The 16,557-nt window shown below is 36.4% G+C and overlaps 4 protein-coding genes across 26 annotated transcripts in view; 2 read left to right on the forward strand and 2 right to left on the reverse strand.

Annotated features, from left to right (window-relative positions):
* The window catches only part of Brm (ATP-dependent helicase brm), a 29,015-nt gene extending 23,136 nt beyond the window's left edge, over positions 1-5,879 (reverse strand). For 2 of the 7 annotated variants that reach the window (XM_071702126.1, XM_071702119.1), the window contains exons 1-3: positions 4,357-4,562; positions 3,519-3,828; positions 3,340-3,420 (exon numbers count right to left, since the gene is read on the reverse strand). In XM_071702126.1, coding sequence (XP_071558227.1) covers positions 3,340-3,420; positions 3,519-3,785 — 348 coding nt within the window. In that variant the 5' untranslated portion in view covers positions 3,786-3,828; positions 4,357-4,562. Of the gene's footprint in view, positions 1-3,339; positions 3,421-3,518; positions 3,829-3,984; positions 4,563-5,857 lie in introns of those variants that run through there. The other 5 variants (XM_071702121.1, XM_071702120.1, XM_071702122.1 and 2 more) reach the window with 5 other exon arrangements.
* On the forward strand, positions 226-3,245 carry LOC139770283 (inositol monophosphatase 1-like). Its single transcript, XM_071702149.1, has 6 exons — positions 226-441; positions 1,371-1,504; positions 1,597-1,859; positions 2,236-2,341; positions 2,535-2,686; positions 2,850-3,245. Exons 1-6 carry the CDS (start codon positions 373-375, stop codon positions 2,969-2,971), a joined length of 846 nt encoding a protein of 281 aa, XP_071558250.1. The 5' UTR covers positions 226-372; the 3' UTR covers positions 2,972-3,245.
* Nd-ashi (NADH:ubiquinone oxidoreductase subunit ASHI) lies at positions 5,148-6,447 on the forward strand. Its single transcript, XM_071702154.1, has 4 exons — positions 5,148-5,309; positions 5,605-5,828; positions 5,910-6,068; positions 6,143-6,447. The coding sequence occupies exons 1-4, from the start codon at positions 5,216-5,218 to the stop codon at positions 6,203-6,205; spliced, it is 540 nt and encodes a 179-aa protein (XP_071558255.1). The 5' UTR covers positions 5,148-5,215; the 3' UTR covers positions 6,206-6,447.
* A 333-nt stretch (positions 6,448-6,780) lies between these two features.
* Positions 6,781-16,557, reverse strand: part of C3g (C3G guanyl-nucleotide exchange factor) — a 72,736-nt gene continuing 62,959 nt past the window's right edge. For 13 of the 17 annotated variants that reach the window (XM_071702142.1, XM_071702130.1, XM_071702133.1 and 10 more), the window contains 9 exons: positions 16,457-16,480; positions 15,092-15,287; positions 14,663-14,930; positions 14,335-14,578; positions 14,225-14,239; positions 13,929-14,103; positions 13,191-13,835; positions 12,970-13,101; positions 6,781-12,900 (listed from right to left, as the gene is read on the reverse strand). In XM_071702142.1, the coding sequence (XP_071558243.1) occupies positions 12,762-12,900; positions 12,970-13,101; positions 13,191-13,835; positions 13,929-14,103; positions 14,225-14,239; positions 14,335-14,578; positions 14,663-14,930; positions 15,092-15,287; positions 16,457-16,480 (1,838 nt within the window). In that variant the 3' untranslated portion in view covers positions 6,781-12,761. The remainder of the gene's footprint in view (positions 12,901-12,969; positions 13,102-13,190; positions 13,836-13,928; positions 14,104-14,224; positions 14,240-14,334; positions 14,579-14,662; positions 14,931-15,091; positions 15,288-16,456; positions 16,481-16,557) is intronic. The other 4 variants (XM_071702137.1, XM_071702139.1, XM_071702138.1 and 1 more) reach the window with 4 other exon arrangements.

A 16,557-nucleotide genomic window follows, 5' to 3' on the forward strand; every position in this document is an offset into this window, starting at 1 on the left:
CGAATGCGGAAAGGACAAAAATAGCGCGATTTTCACGGAAAGTCAAGCGAAATCATGATTAGGATGTAGACCTCAGACTCGCTTCGGCGCTCGTGCGTAATCAACTTACGACAATGTACAGGTGTGCGCTCTGACGTCATATCGCGAACGGCATAAAACTTTCGCGATCAGATAAGTTTCGGCCGTTCCTACCTACGACGTTCATTCGCGCATCCGACCTGGCACGTTGACAGAGTCTCGTGGTGTATCAGTCAGTCGGCGCCCTGATACCGAGTCGACGAGTATTTGCAAAACCGAGTTGTGCAAGTGTTTATAAACTCCCCGATCGTTCTCTGTTCTATCGTACCAGAAAAGCAGGAACAATCGGTAAAGATGTGCGAGTTAAATAATTTGGACGAATACTACAGAATCGCTGAAGAGTTGGTTTTGTATGCAGGAAAGGTGCGTTATTATTCAAAAGAAATATGATAAGCGAAAGCTCATATTGCGAGATAGCGCGATAGCTAGATATATATTCATGAGATAGCTGCCAAGTCACGAGATATTAAGATTGACTTGATTCAATCTAATTAATATTTGTTTAGTAATCATTTCGATGCAAATAAGAGAACTGAATTATCAGATATCAATTATCTATGTTTGAGAATTTCAGTGTGCTATAGACGTAACTTTTATCAGTTGTACATTTTTTGATTCTATGGAATTAACTACTATTATATATATGCAATTCTACAAATTTGCCACTATATATATGTATGTAATAATAGTAGCAAATGTGAATTTGAGATTGAGACTAAATTATTAAATTTATTCGTATTAATCAAATTATTTAGTAAATCATTATTTAAGTTTACAATCATGTACATTCAAAACACATACAGATTGTCAAATTATTTTCCAATTAATTTTCGTGATTTCACGATTTTATATTTTTCTTTTTCATGCATTATATATAAAAATTTAATATCATAAAACCTATCAAGAACTCTTTTAATAGATTCATTGATCCAATTCGGGATTTTTTGTTAACAAAAATATTGGATATATTAATTTCCGAGTTATAATTAGAAAAGAAAAACTTACCCAAAAATAACAAAACTATATTTTTTAGCTAATTTTCTCAATAGACTTTAATAGACTCTTAATTTGGAGCTTAACTATAAAGATATGCGATACAAAAAATTGGAGGCAACAAATTATATTTTCACTAAAGAAAAATGAATTCCAAATTGATCATATCTCTCCCTAAAAAGACTCTCGATAGTCAAATATTCATACATAGTTCACTTTTCCCGATAAAAAAAAAAGCGATGTTGAATAATACAAGAATTTACACGAAATGTATTGAAAGAGGATTTCATCTTTTACAGATAATAGAAGATGGTATCAGTTGTAGAAAAAATATCAAAAGTAAGGGGATTGACTGGGATCTTGTCACGGAATACGACCGCAAGATAGAAGATAAATTAATAAAACAATTGTCCATACAGTTTCCATCGCACAAGTAAGTTAGTGCAGTGATTAATAGACACTTAACTGTTAACTGCCAATGACAAGTCAGTAACAAGGTGGCTGTAACAAGATTCAATCTTTCAGATTTATCGGAGAAGAAACGGCAGCGAAGGAAGGCTGCCTACCGCAACTGACCAATGATCCTACATGGATAATAGACCCGATAGACGGTACCACCAACTTTGTACACCGGTTTCCACACACGTGCATCTCTTTAGCGTTATTAGTAAACAAAAGAGTGGAAATCGGAATAATATACAATCCCCTTATGAGGCAATTCTTCTCGGCGAGAAGACACTGCGGTGCCTTCCTTAATGGAAAGCCCATAAAAACCTCTGACACGAAAGGTAAGCCATTCTATACACTTAAAGTGTTTTCATATTAGAATCATGCATACAATAGTATGTTTCCAAGCAACGTGTAATAGCACAGAAACATATGAATATAATTTTCACATATTACTACATTACGGTGGCCTTGCTAAAAATGAGTGTAAGAAATACATCGTTTTACGGTCCAGTGGAAGGTTATTTAATATCCATTAAAACCGCAGACTAAGCTATATGTACAATACATCAGTTAATGTTGCGTCCTTCATAAAGTAATCACTTTCAAATGTCAGATAGCTATAATATGTCTGTTTGCTCTGTCCGCCCAAATAATTAGTTTTAATATGTAAGATACTTGGAACGTGTAATATTGTAATATGTCTATTCTTTCCAGACATATCTCAATCATTAGTGGCCATGGAACCGTGGCTCGCGAAAGATCCTCAGCACTTGACCAGCGTGTACAGCAGAATGCACGCTTTAATACAAGGCACTCATGGGTAATGTATTTTTGAAAGACATTTTTTAATCGTGTGTTAATGTGTGTATATATTCCGAGCCAATTCCGAGATACTTAACAAAAACTTGCATTCATTATTGACATATGTAGTGTACATTGCACTATAATAATGCATATATGTATATGTATAAATCAGCTCAAAGACTATTAATAACAAATTGTTTCTCTTTCAGAATAAGATCGCTAGGAACAGCAGCGCTCACATTGTGTTACGTAGCAATGGGAGCTGTGGAGGCATATCATATTGAAGGTATAGATGCTTGGGATGTTGCAGCAGGAAAACTAATAATCGAAGAAGCAGGTGGAGTTGTGATAGACACCACTGGTAAATATTACTCTTTTGTAATTTTTACAATCCCATTTTGTAATCCCATAATTATCACGAATTTAGTTTGCCGATTATTTCGATTTTAAAACTTACTAAATTTTATTTTATTGTATCATATTTAAAAAATCTATTAAATGCCGAAAATTTATACAATTTACAGGAGGAGAACTGGATCTAATGACCCCGAGGGTTATAGCGGCATGCAATCAGCAAATTGCACAACAACTTGTGGATCTTATTAAGAAAGCTGATTCCGAGATACTTAACAAAAACTTGCGTTAATTACTGGCATATGAGTGTACATTGCATATCATGTTATAACAATGCATATGTATATACTACATGCAAACTTAAAAACACAGTATTATACTAAATGTGGTTTAAAGCTGTATTAAATTTACAAGATTTAGAAGATTGTATCTCAGGACTGATATATTATGTACTTCCTTCTTGCACTGATAGTTACTGATAGTTACTGTACATTTCAATAGTTATATTAGAATTAAAATAAATAATAAATGTTCTTAATACTGATAATAAATAAATATCAAATTTATATCACATTGACTTTCAACACACACACAAACACACACACACACATTAATTCCAATCAATCAATACCATAATAAAAAACTTCTCTTCACTCTTACCTCATAATATATGCCTGTACATGCACGACTACTAACTGTATTATATGACCAAAAGGTATGGTCGAAGGCACCAGATTCCTTCTGATCTTTCCAAGAAAAAAAAAGAAAAAAAATGCACTAATAAAACGTAACTCAAAGAAAAGGAGATAGATACAGTTATCGCAGCCTATAAATCATACCTGTGGACCCATATTAGGTGGCATTTGCTGTGGGTGGGGTGAATAACTCTGCTGCTGAGGTGGCGGTTGTTGCGGCGGTTGCGACATAGGTGGTCCTCCTGGCGGGCCACCTTGATAACCTTGCGTCGGGCTGTGAGGATGATGCTGCGGCGGTCCCATCGGACTGCCCTGTGCATTGGACGGGGACGGCGCCTGTTGCGGAGGGCCCATCGGGCTAGGTGCTTGCGGTGGTGGCATGGGCGAGGACTGCGGCGAAGGGCTCGCCATATTATTACGTTCAAAAGGTTTCAGTTTATCTAAGGATCACTTCCTGAAAGTCACAACAAAATGCAAGCGTTAGAATTCGTCACAACTATCCACGAGAAATGATTGTATCTCGGAAATCTGACTTCGCTCAAGCAATAAGTGCTCTTAATAAGTGCCAGTAACGCACTCAACAATTCAACTACTTCAAATAGATACACACTTGGGCGTTCGAAAGACACCACAGCTCGCTCGAGGGAGTTTTTGCATCCAAGAGGCCTTACGACAGAATATTCCACCTCTCTCTTTCCCTCTCACTCTCTCTCTGTCTTTCTCTCTTTCTCGTCTTTCGATGTCGAAGGCGGATTGTTCTGAACTCGAAAGTCAAGCAGGGCGACGCACCGCGCTCGAGAACACCGCGCCGATCGCTCCGGCCACTTGGCGACAAATAAACGCGATCGTTTCTGCGGCTGGAGACAAGAAGCCGAAAGGTAAACCGGAGTAGTGGCTGACGAAGCGCGGTGTTCAGCGCGGTGCGCGCATCCCGTTGGAATCCAACGGTGCCGCCCGTCTCCCGGGGGTGAGCTCTACGTACCGTTCCGGGCTCCACGTTATCGCGGCGACCAAGCCGGATTCATTGCCGCGTGTGCCACCGCACGCGCGCACTTCTTAACAGAGATACGGGGAACGCGCGAGAGTTTAGCTACGTTGCGCCGAACGACTCCGAGAAACGCACGCTGTCGGCCATACTTCCACTCTCGGCTCTCCGTAGAGGTTCGCTTCGCCCCAGCCAATGGCCGAACATGGCGTTCGCGTCGCTTCCGCAGCGAGCCGACGAGAGCGCGCGGGCCGAACAAACGCGAGCCGAGCTAACGGAACGTTCTCCGGCGCGGCGAAGATACGCATCGCAAAGTATCAAAATATGTAACGCGAGATTTCGAGCAAGGCGGGGCGGTTAAACCGCGTTATCGAGTAACCGGCAGGTTAAATCTTCCGTGATCCGTAGACACAATTCGAGGGCGACTTTGACCAAACTCCGATTAAAGAAAACTCCGATAACCGATATTCTTTGTAGCTGCACTATGTTGTACTCGCTGCACTCAAAATAGAGTAGATATGCAAGTAGACGTTGGAGAGAAAGAGAGGAACGTACAGAAAATACAAATTATAAAGAACAGATACATTTTTATCCTTCTCTCTATCGTCCAGTTATATATATCTGTCTCATTGTAAGTGCAGAAAGTAAGCACCGTGGTGCAGCTGCAAAGAACAAATTTTTAATATTTTGCTCACGCTGTCACGACTGTCACGCAATACGCATGCTCACGCAGCGGCAGTGAGCAACACCAATAGCGTTTTTTCTTGGCTGCACTATCGCCCACTAGTGTTGCACTAGTGGGCGGTAGTGCAGCCAAGAAAAAACGCTACAAGCAACACAACCACAACAAGATAAGATGGCTTTGACGAGGGAGCTCGGCGGACTGTCAACGCAGTTGTTGCGAAACAAAGCGTGTCTATACGCCGCGGTGAGATGTTCTTCCGACAGACGTAAGTAACTGTACATGTCCACTTCAATTTGCTTCTCATCACGCTTTGTGTAACGAAGCTGTTGCTCCGCCGAGTACCGCGATGAGGTTAGGATTGCTGTTATTATATAATTAAATTGTCATGTGTATCGTATTTAGTGGAAAATTATAGAGTAAAACTCGATGTAAAGACGTGTTGTAGAAACGCGTGTATGAAAACGTGTGGGAAATCCATAAAGGAATCATTGGAGGATTTATCCGAATAATTACGTAGCGAGGATGAAACTGACAAAGTTCCGTATACTGTTTGCCATCAGCGAATCCATGGAACTACCTTTGGAGACCGGGGAAATATTCGGAGAAGGATCATGACAAAATTGCCGAGAAATACAATTTGCATCCGAAGGAGTATAAGCCTTATCGAGACGACGTTGGGAAATTCACCGGTGATTACCCGCAGCTGCCCATGGTAGGACCGGCCGCTAAAGACCCGTACTATCCGTACGACATACCACTATACAAGAAAAATTATCGTGAGACGGTGAGTTTACGTGTTACGAATTTACATACCTCTGAAATTTGTCTATCACGTTCTCCAGCGTCCCCGTGTTTTCCTTTCTAGCTACACGATCAGTTTGAAATTATGGGCGAGGATCGCTTCAGTTATGGCTACAACTACAGGATCAATCTGTATGTGGGAACGGCGATATTTTTTGCAACTATGATCGGTTGCGCGACGATCACTTACTTGTTAGAACCCTATAAGACATTCATACCAAGAGTCAGTACTTGTTAATGATTACAAATCGGTGGTTAACTAGATATTTCGGTACTTTATGAATACATATGTTTCAGATGGCGCAACAGATGCCGAAGAAGGGTGTAGTGCATTATACATTTGACCCAGCAGATTCGTGAAGATGGGACAAGTAGCCTCGATTAGACAACAGATTTAAATACAGCAGTGTCTGATATATATGAACATGAGTTGTAATATATGAATGATATTTATATTACAACATGTGTCTTTATTATGTTTCTGTAACATCTGAATTTTCATCACTTGTTATAACTTTAGTTTCTTTCTTCTTTCTCTATTTGTATTATAGTCTTCAATCTCCATTTTATGAAGAAGCAATAAATTGCTAATTAATATTTTACCAAGATTAATTAATCCATAGGCTCAAACTTCGATCACAAACGATCCCAATTTCATAATATTTAGCGAAATATAAAAAAACCTAATGTTTTCTACGATAAATGACGTTCCATAGTCCATAGTCGCAACAGACTTGAAGATTTTAAAAATTCTTTAAAACTCAATTTCTTTAAATATCTTACTATCGCAATTATCGTTCTTCGTAGATATTAGACTGATATCACGTCTATGAAAGCCTCTGATCTGTTAATTCGCTTATTTTATATATATAGATATATATATTTTTTTCTTTTTTATTGAAGGTAACCGAGACTGGCTACAAAATTGGTGGAAGTACCATCGACTAACACATTTTTATTTCACTTCTTCGTACATTCATTACAAAGAAAGCAATAACATTTGACCCAAAAACTTTTTACGCATACAAATCGTCAATGTGTCCGTAATACAAAGGAAGGAGGGGAAAATATATCCGCGCAAGATATCTCGCAAAGGGACGATTGAACATTAATCGCATCGACATGGAAAGATCGCCCAAATTGTAAGGTATCCGTCGTACCGTGACGTACAATGTCGCGATGTACGACCTGCATACTAAAAATACAGATAGAAAAATATGACGATAGACTACGGAATAAATTGTATAATGTATACGATGAGAATACGCGTATGAGCATGATTGTTCGATTTTTGTGTATGTGTGTGTGTGTGTGTGTGTGTGTGTCTCGGTTAAAACCTGCCACGGCTATCGTTACGTAGCGCAGTCAAGAGGGACGTCGCGGAGACACTTAGTAATATCACGTTACTTACAAATGATATGCTTGATCAATTCGCTTCTGTTTTTTTTCCCCTTTCTCAATAATCACCCCGTTATGGTGCACGAGTTTCGTTAAATCCCTGTACGAGACACATATTATTCCGTAAGATATTGAACGGGATATTGCGTACTCGACAACCTGCCCGCCTTCCTCTCGACGTCTAAACAGTTTAAAAAGTACGCCCTGTACGCTTCTGACAGATACACGAATATTGAATGTACGCGTGTATCGCGAGTTATATAAAGATTCGACGCCGTCGATCGGGAAACGATCGAGGGAATGGCGTCGCGATTGGATCCCTTATATCGCGGTGTATATGATTATGCATTTTAACAAATTCCAAAGGTCGTCGCCTGGCGATCGCTACGAAGTAGCTGTACTCGTGTGACACAGAGCCCGAAGGAATTTTCCTGTTAAATGCAGCGAGATATTGCTTATATTTTCGAAACATGAGCGCTCGAAAGATCGATTTTTATACCGCTGTGCTTCCTCTTTCATTTCTCTCTTTACGTACAGACTGAAAATTGCTGATTTTTTATTGACTATTGTTCCACGGATACACTGGACACATGCTCAGATCTGTATCCTCCACGTTGAATCGTATGCGCATCTTGAAAAGCCGATTCTTACGGATTGCAATTAGTTTTGTATCTTTAACTGAAACAGCTCTCAAGTTAACAATCTCGGCTATTTTAAATGCACGTGATTCGTTTTCTCTGCACTCTGCGTGTGTGTCTGTGTGTTTGTACATATGCAGGATGTTTCAGAAATGGTTCGTCAAACTTTAAATAAAACCTTTATTCTACTCAGATAAGAATGGGAAAAAGTTCCATTGTTGGAAAAAGTGTGGATTCCCTGGTGGAAAAATGTCTTACAATAGTTACAATTTTTCATATTATTACATAACCAGAATTTATATAAAAATTTTCAAATTTTCTCAAAACGCTCAAAATTTTTCAGAAAAACTCAGATAAAATAATAATAAAATATTCCAGATTTTTCCCGCCAACATATTTTTGTAGAAATCTGAATAAATATGAGGAAATCTATGCAGTTTATCAGAAATTTTCATACATCCAGATACTGAAATATTCCGAAAATCCTTATCCAATTATGTCTGAAAGTATCTGAGAAATTTTATATATTTTACATATTTTTTCAGAATTTTTCACAAGTGTCAATTCTTACCAAATTTCTGAGAAAATATGAGAAATTTTTTCACCAGGGTTCGGAAACGCTTCCTTTCTGAACTATAAATATTTTTTGTTTACAGTAAAAATCGGCGAGAACACTTCGTTAAAGAAATTGCTAGAAACGACTTCCTTCCGTCTCACACCAACCTCTCACGGACTAAATCATCTAAAACGTTCAAAAATTTTCGAATTTTCTCATAAGCGATAAAATATTTCGAAGAATCTCCACAGCAACAACAAGAATATCATAGACGAGTCTTAAAAAATATCTCCCATAAACAAAAATCCAAAGGATTTAAATCGGGAGAACGTGCAGACCATGTAATTGGTCCCCATTGGTCAATCCATCAATCAGTACATTATTAAAAAATTTTGCTGTAAACAAAAAATAACGCAGACAGAAAGCGTTTCTTAATTTATGTTTATGATTTTTTTTCATCCATATGATAAAGAGAATAAGTTCCTGAAATTTGACCACCTATAATTTCTAAAACATTCTGTATGTGTATATATATATATATATATATATATATATATAATTGTGCTTGCAATTACGCGGCGTAAGCAACCAAATCAATTTCTGGACCGTTAAAGTTGTATTATTTCAGACAGTATCTTAATACACACATCTCACTCGCTCTCCTCCTCCTCTAATATTTATCGTCCTATAAGTAGCGTTTTACGGATATGTCGTGTTTGTCGCTGCTGGCAATAAATACGAAATAAATCAACGAGAAGCGTCGAGACGTACAAACGGGATACGTACTCCTATGTATACGTGATACTTTCCTAAATATTTACCGTGAGATCTACGCGAGTGCAAAGTTACATACATGTAATCTTTCGACGAAGGACTTGGTAAAACACATCGATAGCGATTATTACGGATATATTATGTTTCGGTTTACTTATCGGTATTCGCTACGGGCGAAAGACGCGGTCCAAACCGACGCGGGATACAACGGCGAGTGCGAGTGAGTTCCTTTACGACGAATCGACGGAATCGCGACCGTCCTCGCGAGCCTCCGTGTACGTTCCCCGCGACGGTTCCATTCGCCTTCCACTTCGACGGTTACACGCAGAAGAACGTCAATTCATTTGTTCGGCGAGAGTTATTTGATTCAATTTCATCCGAGTTTCGAGCCGCGCGCAAAATTCACGCTCGGCCGAAAGAAAAAGGGAAGCCCATGCGTAACGGTAGGGAGGGCCAAATAATTCCGACGCGAGCCCGTTTTTCCGACGTGGAAAAACCTATTTTACTCTTCTTCCTTTTTTCCCTCTCTTCTTTTAGAACTTCGAACGCTGAAGTGTACGTTTTAAATATTGACAAAGCAGTTCGTTCCGTATTGTTAGACTAGATTAACAACACATACGTATATATACACAATGCAATAAATATTGTACGATTGATCTTCGAGTGTTGCAAATAAGCCTCGCCTTAGAGTCCGAGTATATGCAATAAATTACACGTATTCGATTGTAATTTTTAGCGATCGCTCTTTAGAGTCCATTTCCATTACAGACTGTTCCTTCGAAGCTAAGACATTCAGCAAATGATAGGAAAAAAAAAGAAAATACAGATCACGTTACCCGCTTACCCTAGTTTATTAGTCGCGTATCGAGCGTAAGAAGAAAAAGCAATTGCAGCAATTGTTCTCTCCGTTTTCTTAGCAACTCAATTTCCTACTCGCGAAGCAGCTTAATTGCCTATCTAAAATCGATAAATCGAGTCTAATTTCTTCGTTGCACATTCAATAGATTCATCTCACTCGTATTTTGGTAATGCAGTACTTAAAATTATATTTTTACTTATTCGTATGCAATATGTAAAGGGGAAATTCTGCCGATAGTCTTTAACAAAAATCTTCGCGCGATTATAGAAATTATGATACAGTCCCGGTACGTACCTACAATATTCTTAGAAAGGCTTCTTCGACTATCACCAGAATTTCCAAAAATATCGTACAAAATATTAACATCAGTTGTATATCAACGTCGGAAGGTAAAGATGTCATTAAAAGCCTACATGTAAAAATATAGCTGCCTTGAGAAAATAATCTGACAGAGATAAAAAGAAAGTAGATAAAATACAAGTCGACTGCTTGTGATCGCTTGTCGTCCAACTCACAATTGAATGAAGATGATATAAAAAAAAAAAATTATGCATGTGCGAACCTAACATGACATCACAATGATTCTCGATCAACTTAAGAATTACTAGCTCAATGCACTGTACATTTATATACGATTATTGATATAATAGTAGATACACGCGCGTAAATTCAATTATGTGTACAATTAAATTATTTACAGCGTTAATAGATCTCTGCTTACTTCTACATCAAGTAAATTATTTGACATCAGCTGAAGTGGACAAAACCATAAGACGCACGTTCGCATTCACTCGCGCATGATGTGAACCAAACATTTTACGATATATATATGGGAGTAATACTAATATATATGCACTCTATCGCTACTACGTACTTACATATCATGCGTGTAGCTAATTATATCTCCAAAAGATTCTACAATTTTACATTGCCAATAAGTGACATAAATAAACAAAATATTATATACAATTTCGCTTACACATATTAGCCAATTTTATCACATTAGTTTTTAATCAGAATTTTCCTTTCTCCATACGCAGTTGCCATAAACATCAAATAAATGTAATCAATTGTCAAGGATGAAGAGATCAGATTATTCCTTTCTATCTAAATCTGTGGATAAGAGTTTACATTGTAGAATTCAGCCTATTGACACTAACTTTTATATCTATATATATATATGTATGGCAGCCTTGTAACTACACTCTTAAAACCTCGCGTATCTATCTTGGCAATTAATTTGTCTGGATTGTTATTACCCGTGTTTTATACTAGAACATCAATTGTTAACTAAATGCTTAGGCCCTTTTTGTTGCTGTAGGTATCACTAAATATTATAAATCTTGCTATTGTACATGCGTATCAAGGATTAAGTTTGAGAATCAGTAAATTGTAACTGGTATGCGTTTACTAGCTATTATTACAAAAAAAATCGTAAAGCATAATTTTGCCAAATAATAAACTGAAAAGGGATAAAAAGGCGGATTCATTCGCTCGATTCACTCTTTAAGACGAGGCACGCAAATTACTAAATTATTGTATGGCAACATCTCTCACACTGTTATATCTTAAGGTAAAAGCTGTATCGATACATGTTAAATGTTGGAAAGGAAAATAACAAAATACAGTGTGCTTTCAACGGTGACAAAATTAATTTGATTTTCCCCTTTGTTCTGCAGAATGTACCATATAAGAGTTAGTGTTTCATTTTGAAGAGATCGAATTGAGATTTTTAATTGAGAGAACTGCCTATAACTATGATAAGTTATTGAGTTAAATCAAATTTGTATTTAATTTTTTTGTGCTATATACTTCATATTTAATTTACCTAATCGCCATGTAAATCATGTGATTTAAAGCTGAAAGCTCGGAGACCTATTAACAAGTTGCCAACAAAAAGGTGTTTTCTCTATCATCATATACAATAGTATATGTAACAGTTGCGCTCAGTCGTACCATGTGTCTCGATATGCGCGTGCTAGAGCGCAGACACGAGACTACAATGGTCCTACATTAATCAACGTAATTGGTGTTCATCCTTGTGTAATCAACAGTGTTCTGTTGACGCTCAAAAATTCGCTTACCTACATAAAGCTAGAAATGGACGTTCACATACATCTAAATAAATTAAAAAGAAAAAAAAGAACACGTACTACTTTATACAATTCGCTAGCAAAGGCAAATAAATAAATTGTATCTTAAATGTATCTAGAACAGCTGAAGATCGGGGTTTCTTTCATTAACATTATGATAAACGTTGTTACAGTTAAGTATAGATTGCATATCCTCATAGCGAATACGTTATAATGCACTGGGATAGAGATTGAATTTACCTAACATGTCGAAATTTTTGTCTAGTGGATCCGAGTTTTGACGTTTTGATATCTGATTGATGCTCGCAAATTACTTTAGGTTGAATAACGCGTTATGTTATATTAAATGTTAAAGATGAAGTTCACAGTTTTGCATACTAAAATTTTCACGAGGTTTGATAATATAATAAGACACAACCTCACAGAGGCTGTACGAACGGGGTAGACTCGCTAACCCTTTCACCGCTCTTAGAGCGTTGTAGAAGAATTTCTGCTGTTCTTTTTTCCGCAAAAACGTATATACCTACAGTAATATAAACTTCCTAACTTCACTGTTTCAGCCTTTCGAGACGCAGGCAGTGAAAGGGTTAGGTATATTCTAGTTTTGCGACTGTGCTTTCTTGCCACCACGTGGCTTGATGCTTTCGGAAATCTGCCACATTGCCTCCTCACAGAGGAAATCACTGAAGTTGTTGAAAAACGTCATAATGCGTTCGTGTTTCTTGAAAGAGTACGTGCTGTAAAATAATAATTATATGCAATATGAGTAATTGAAATTTATTAAGGATTTGGTGAGCAAAACTTACCCTTTCTTAAATCTTTTCATATTTTCAACAATATTAAATTGTTGCCATCTCTTGGAGAAATTTATAGTGCCATCTGGTAATAAATCGCTATTTCCAATATGCACAAACGTAAGATCTTGCAAAACAAGTCCGCTAAAATAAAATGCACGCGTACAGATAAATTTTTAATAATCAAAGAAATATATAAAATTTCTGAATAACAACTGTACTTATATTCTTACATGTAAGGAATACAGGGCGGTTGTGTTTCCGCTAGAGCTTGCCTATAAGCTCGGAAGCTACTAGAGCTATCAATGAGAGCGCAATATTCTTTGAGACCTTCCGTAATGTGTTTTTGCCATTCAAGTCTCCTAATAGGTGCACTATCCAATGCAGATAATAATGCGAGATAGCTGTTAAAATTATTAATCTTCCTAAGATGCTTCATTATCTTGATAAACTTTACGACATATTTCTCCCTATCTTTCGCCTCATTTTCTAATCGATGTTCTAATATCCTAGATCGTGCCCAATATGACATTTTATTAAAATGTTCAGTAAATCTTGTGAGATTCGGACTTCTCTCTTCGTTCTGTTCTTGCGCCCAAATCAGTACTTCCGGAATTTCTATTTTCATAAACAAATCCGCATCAAGCAATGTCATTTGTTCTGCAATTTGTTCGCTTTTAAAATCTAATAGGGAAGCTTGTTTCGTTGTAACACTTAGAGACGAGAGAATTGGTTGTGCTGCTTGTAATTGTTTCATAGTGTGCTTCTCTAAAATTTTAACTCGCAACGCTTTGGCCATAGTGAGATCTCCGCTGCTCACTAATTGCTGTGCAAATTCCATTAAAGTTTGCAGAAGAATATCATCAAGATCAGATATTCTGTAAAATAGTTAATTATATTATTATAAATCGCAGTCAAACTTTAAGAATATAAGAGCGTAATTAAATGTATATAATGGATTCTCTACTTACGTTAAATCACTAACGACTCTAACAAGTAAAGAAAATGCTTCACGCGCGGCTCTTTGTTTGACAACATCTGGAGAACATGAAAAACGTTGATGACGTCTATGTAATTTACGAATTAGTTCTAATGGTTGTATGAAGGTTCTATACGTCGTTAAAAACGCTTCTTGGTACAGGAAATCTGCAAAAAATACATTGTTTTTATTAAAATTCAATTCATTCACCTTTACCTCTAATCTTTATCATTAATATTTATTTTTATATATGTAATGTTATATTTTAAATATTTCATCATCAATTACCTGATTCTTTTTCATCTATGCAGCATAAAAAGATAAATAAATAATGTAATAAATAATGTTCAAAAATTATTTTAAGTCTTACGTTTAATGAATTAAGAAAAAGTACATACCATGTTTATTTGCTTTTGTCGCATGGATTAATAATGCATCTGGATGTCCACCACGTATATCTGGACCTTCTTCATCCGACTTTTTAAATACTAAGTATTTGCTAATATCTAATTCATCTAAAATGCTATCATCTTGATCGATATCCCTTAATTCAAGAGTATTTTCATCGACTGATATGGAAGAAAGTGCGTTACTAGCAGGTCTAGACGATGGTAATACTGTGTCCATAATAACATTATTATTCTGCGAAAAAAATGACAATTATATTAGTACTTAATGCCTATTAGTCGTAGTTCCAGAATAATAGAGCAATAGTAAAATTATTACATTAATGTTTACCAATTTTACTGGAGTGGAAGGTGTAACATCTTTCTTTTCATGTGCGTACGCTGGCTCCTCTGTTTTTAGAGGTGTTGATGTCACGATAGGATCTGAGTTATGAATACTCTGCATGCTAATAGTGGGTTTTGGTGATATTGGTGGAGGTGTAAGGTTTGATTTAATGGAACGAGATCTCTTTGGTGGTAATGCCGGGGGCAGACTAGAATTATTTGTTGTCTCTACTGAGCTCGGTGTCGTCGCAGTTGCAGAAAGGCTAGAAAAGATACGACTTCATGATCATTCTTTTTTCTTTAACAATGTTACTTGCCAAATTTTGTATAATAAAAACTTTTTACTCTCTGTATAGTAAAAGCAAATAATAAAAATATACAATAGATAAAAAACAAAAATGTACAACTTATATAATAATAATACCTTGAGCTGTCGTGTAGAGCAGTCACAGTATGCGTCATAAAGGAACACGATTGGGCTGTGGTAAGAGACATCTCGTGCTGCTGCCATTCTGCTTGCATCGAATTGTAGGCTGCTACAGAATGACGGGTACCAAGACCAGAGATGAAATCATTATTACTGTGGGAGCAGTTTCCGAACATCTCCATGTACGCCATAACTGAAATACGTACAAGTGAATGAATTAACGTGAATTTCATTAGGAAGAATAACTTTTGTTATCATAAATTATTCTATGTAAAAACTGAATTTTTTTAAATACAACCGTATAATACAATCGATGAATGCAAGCACGATGTATACCACAATAAAATATTAAAACACATGTGGTATGTGTGGATTGCAATGAAAACACTGATGCACAAGCAAATCTTGTATAATTGTTATTTCGATAAGCCACGTGTGTAAAAATGGAAAAGTTAAACTCACTGGAGTAAGAGTGGAACCTTTTGAACAACATCTTACGTGTTGCTGTGAATATTATACTTCAGCAATTTATGCTATTGTACAATGGAAACAGGTGCTCCAACAATTGCAGACTTAATTAAAAGTGTTATATAAGTTAAGAAGGCTTCACATTAACAATTCTTATACTTCAAATATTCACTGCATTTTTCAGCTGTAAGCCCGTTTGTCTTGACATAAAGACGGAAACTAAGCTTTAACTCTGTTCAACAGCTGATGAAGCGTAACTATTAACTGACTATTAGTGTGAAAGGTCAAATTAATTAGAAAAAGATCACGACGCCTACATACACTCGCCAGAACCGCCTTTCATTCATTTGTGTTGAATTATATAAACTCGTAGTATTTTTTGTATTTTAAATATAAAAAAATACGTGTGTTCCTAAATTGCACGATAAAAATGTAGTTTTTAATGTATAAGATCTTAGATGTGAATAGATCTAATGTAACAATAAACTGCAATACGAAATAAATATTATCAACCAAATATGATATATATATGTTATATTAATGTGGATGATATACATTGTACATTATATCAATCAAAAATTATATTTTTCGATTAATATAATATTTAGCATCATAGCTAAAACCACCATATTATTGTGTCTATGATGCAAATTAAAAGTAAGCCACGAATAAGCTGCAATTATTAATAAAAATTCAAGCTCAATATCAAACAATGTCATGTTGTAAAAATATCAGAGATAAAGGGATAATAAAAATAGAATAACAGTAAACATGCCGCAAGAGAAGCCTGGAATTAAAATCTGATATAAATGTGTGAAACATAGGATATATTAACTTAGCGTGAAAGTGTTTGCCAAGGGGGTAGTTGAATTGTGTGGGCAGGATCCCACTTACCAGAATATGCCACTGATTGGAACACTGGGGGATATAAAACATTGCATCAGTTTTAATTTACTACCAAAAAGTAGTTTGGAATATCTACTACATTGTTTTAT

This window comes from Temnothorax nylanderi, unplaced genomic scaffold (assembly GCF_030848795.1).
Source record: "Temnothorax nylanderi isolate EJ_2023f unplaced genomic scaffold, tnyl_v1.0 TNYL_tig0028_pilon, whole genome shotgun sequence".
NCBI lineage: Eukaryota > Metazoa > Arthropoda > Insecta > Hymenoptera > Formicidae > Temnothorax > Temnothorax nylanderi.

Coding starts and splice junctions, on each gene's coding strand:
- LOC139770283 (XM_071702149.1), top strand. CDS start 373: ATGTGCGAGTTAAATAATTTGGACGAATACTACAGAATCGCTGAAGAG. Junction 1,505..1,596: donor ATACAGTTTCCATCGCACAA/GTAAGTTAGTGC, acceptor TCAATCTTTCAG/ATTTATCGGAGAAGAAACGG. Junction 1,860..2,235: donor AAAAACCTCTGACACGAAAG/GTAAGCCATTCT, acceptor TATTCTTTCCAG/ACATATCTCAATCATTAGTG.
- Nd-ashi (XM_071702154.1), top strand. CDS start 5,216: ATGGCTTTGACGAGGGAGCTCGGCGGACTGTCAACGCAGTTGTTGCGA. Junction 5,310..5,604: donor GAGATGTTCTTCCGACAGAC/GTAAGTAACTGT, acceptor GTTTGCCATCAG/CGAATCCATGGAACTACCTT. Junction 5,829..5,909: donor AGAAAAATTATCGTGAGACG/GTGAGTTTACGT, acceptor TTTCCTTTCTAG/CTACACGATCAGTTTGAAAT.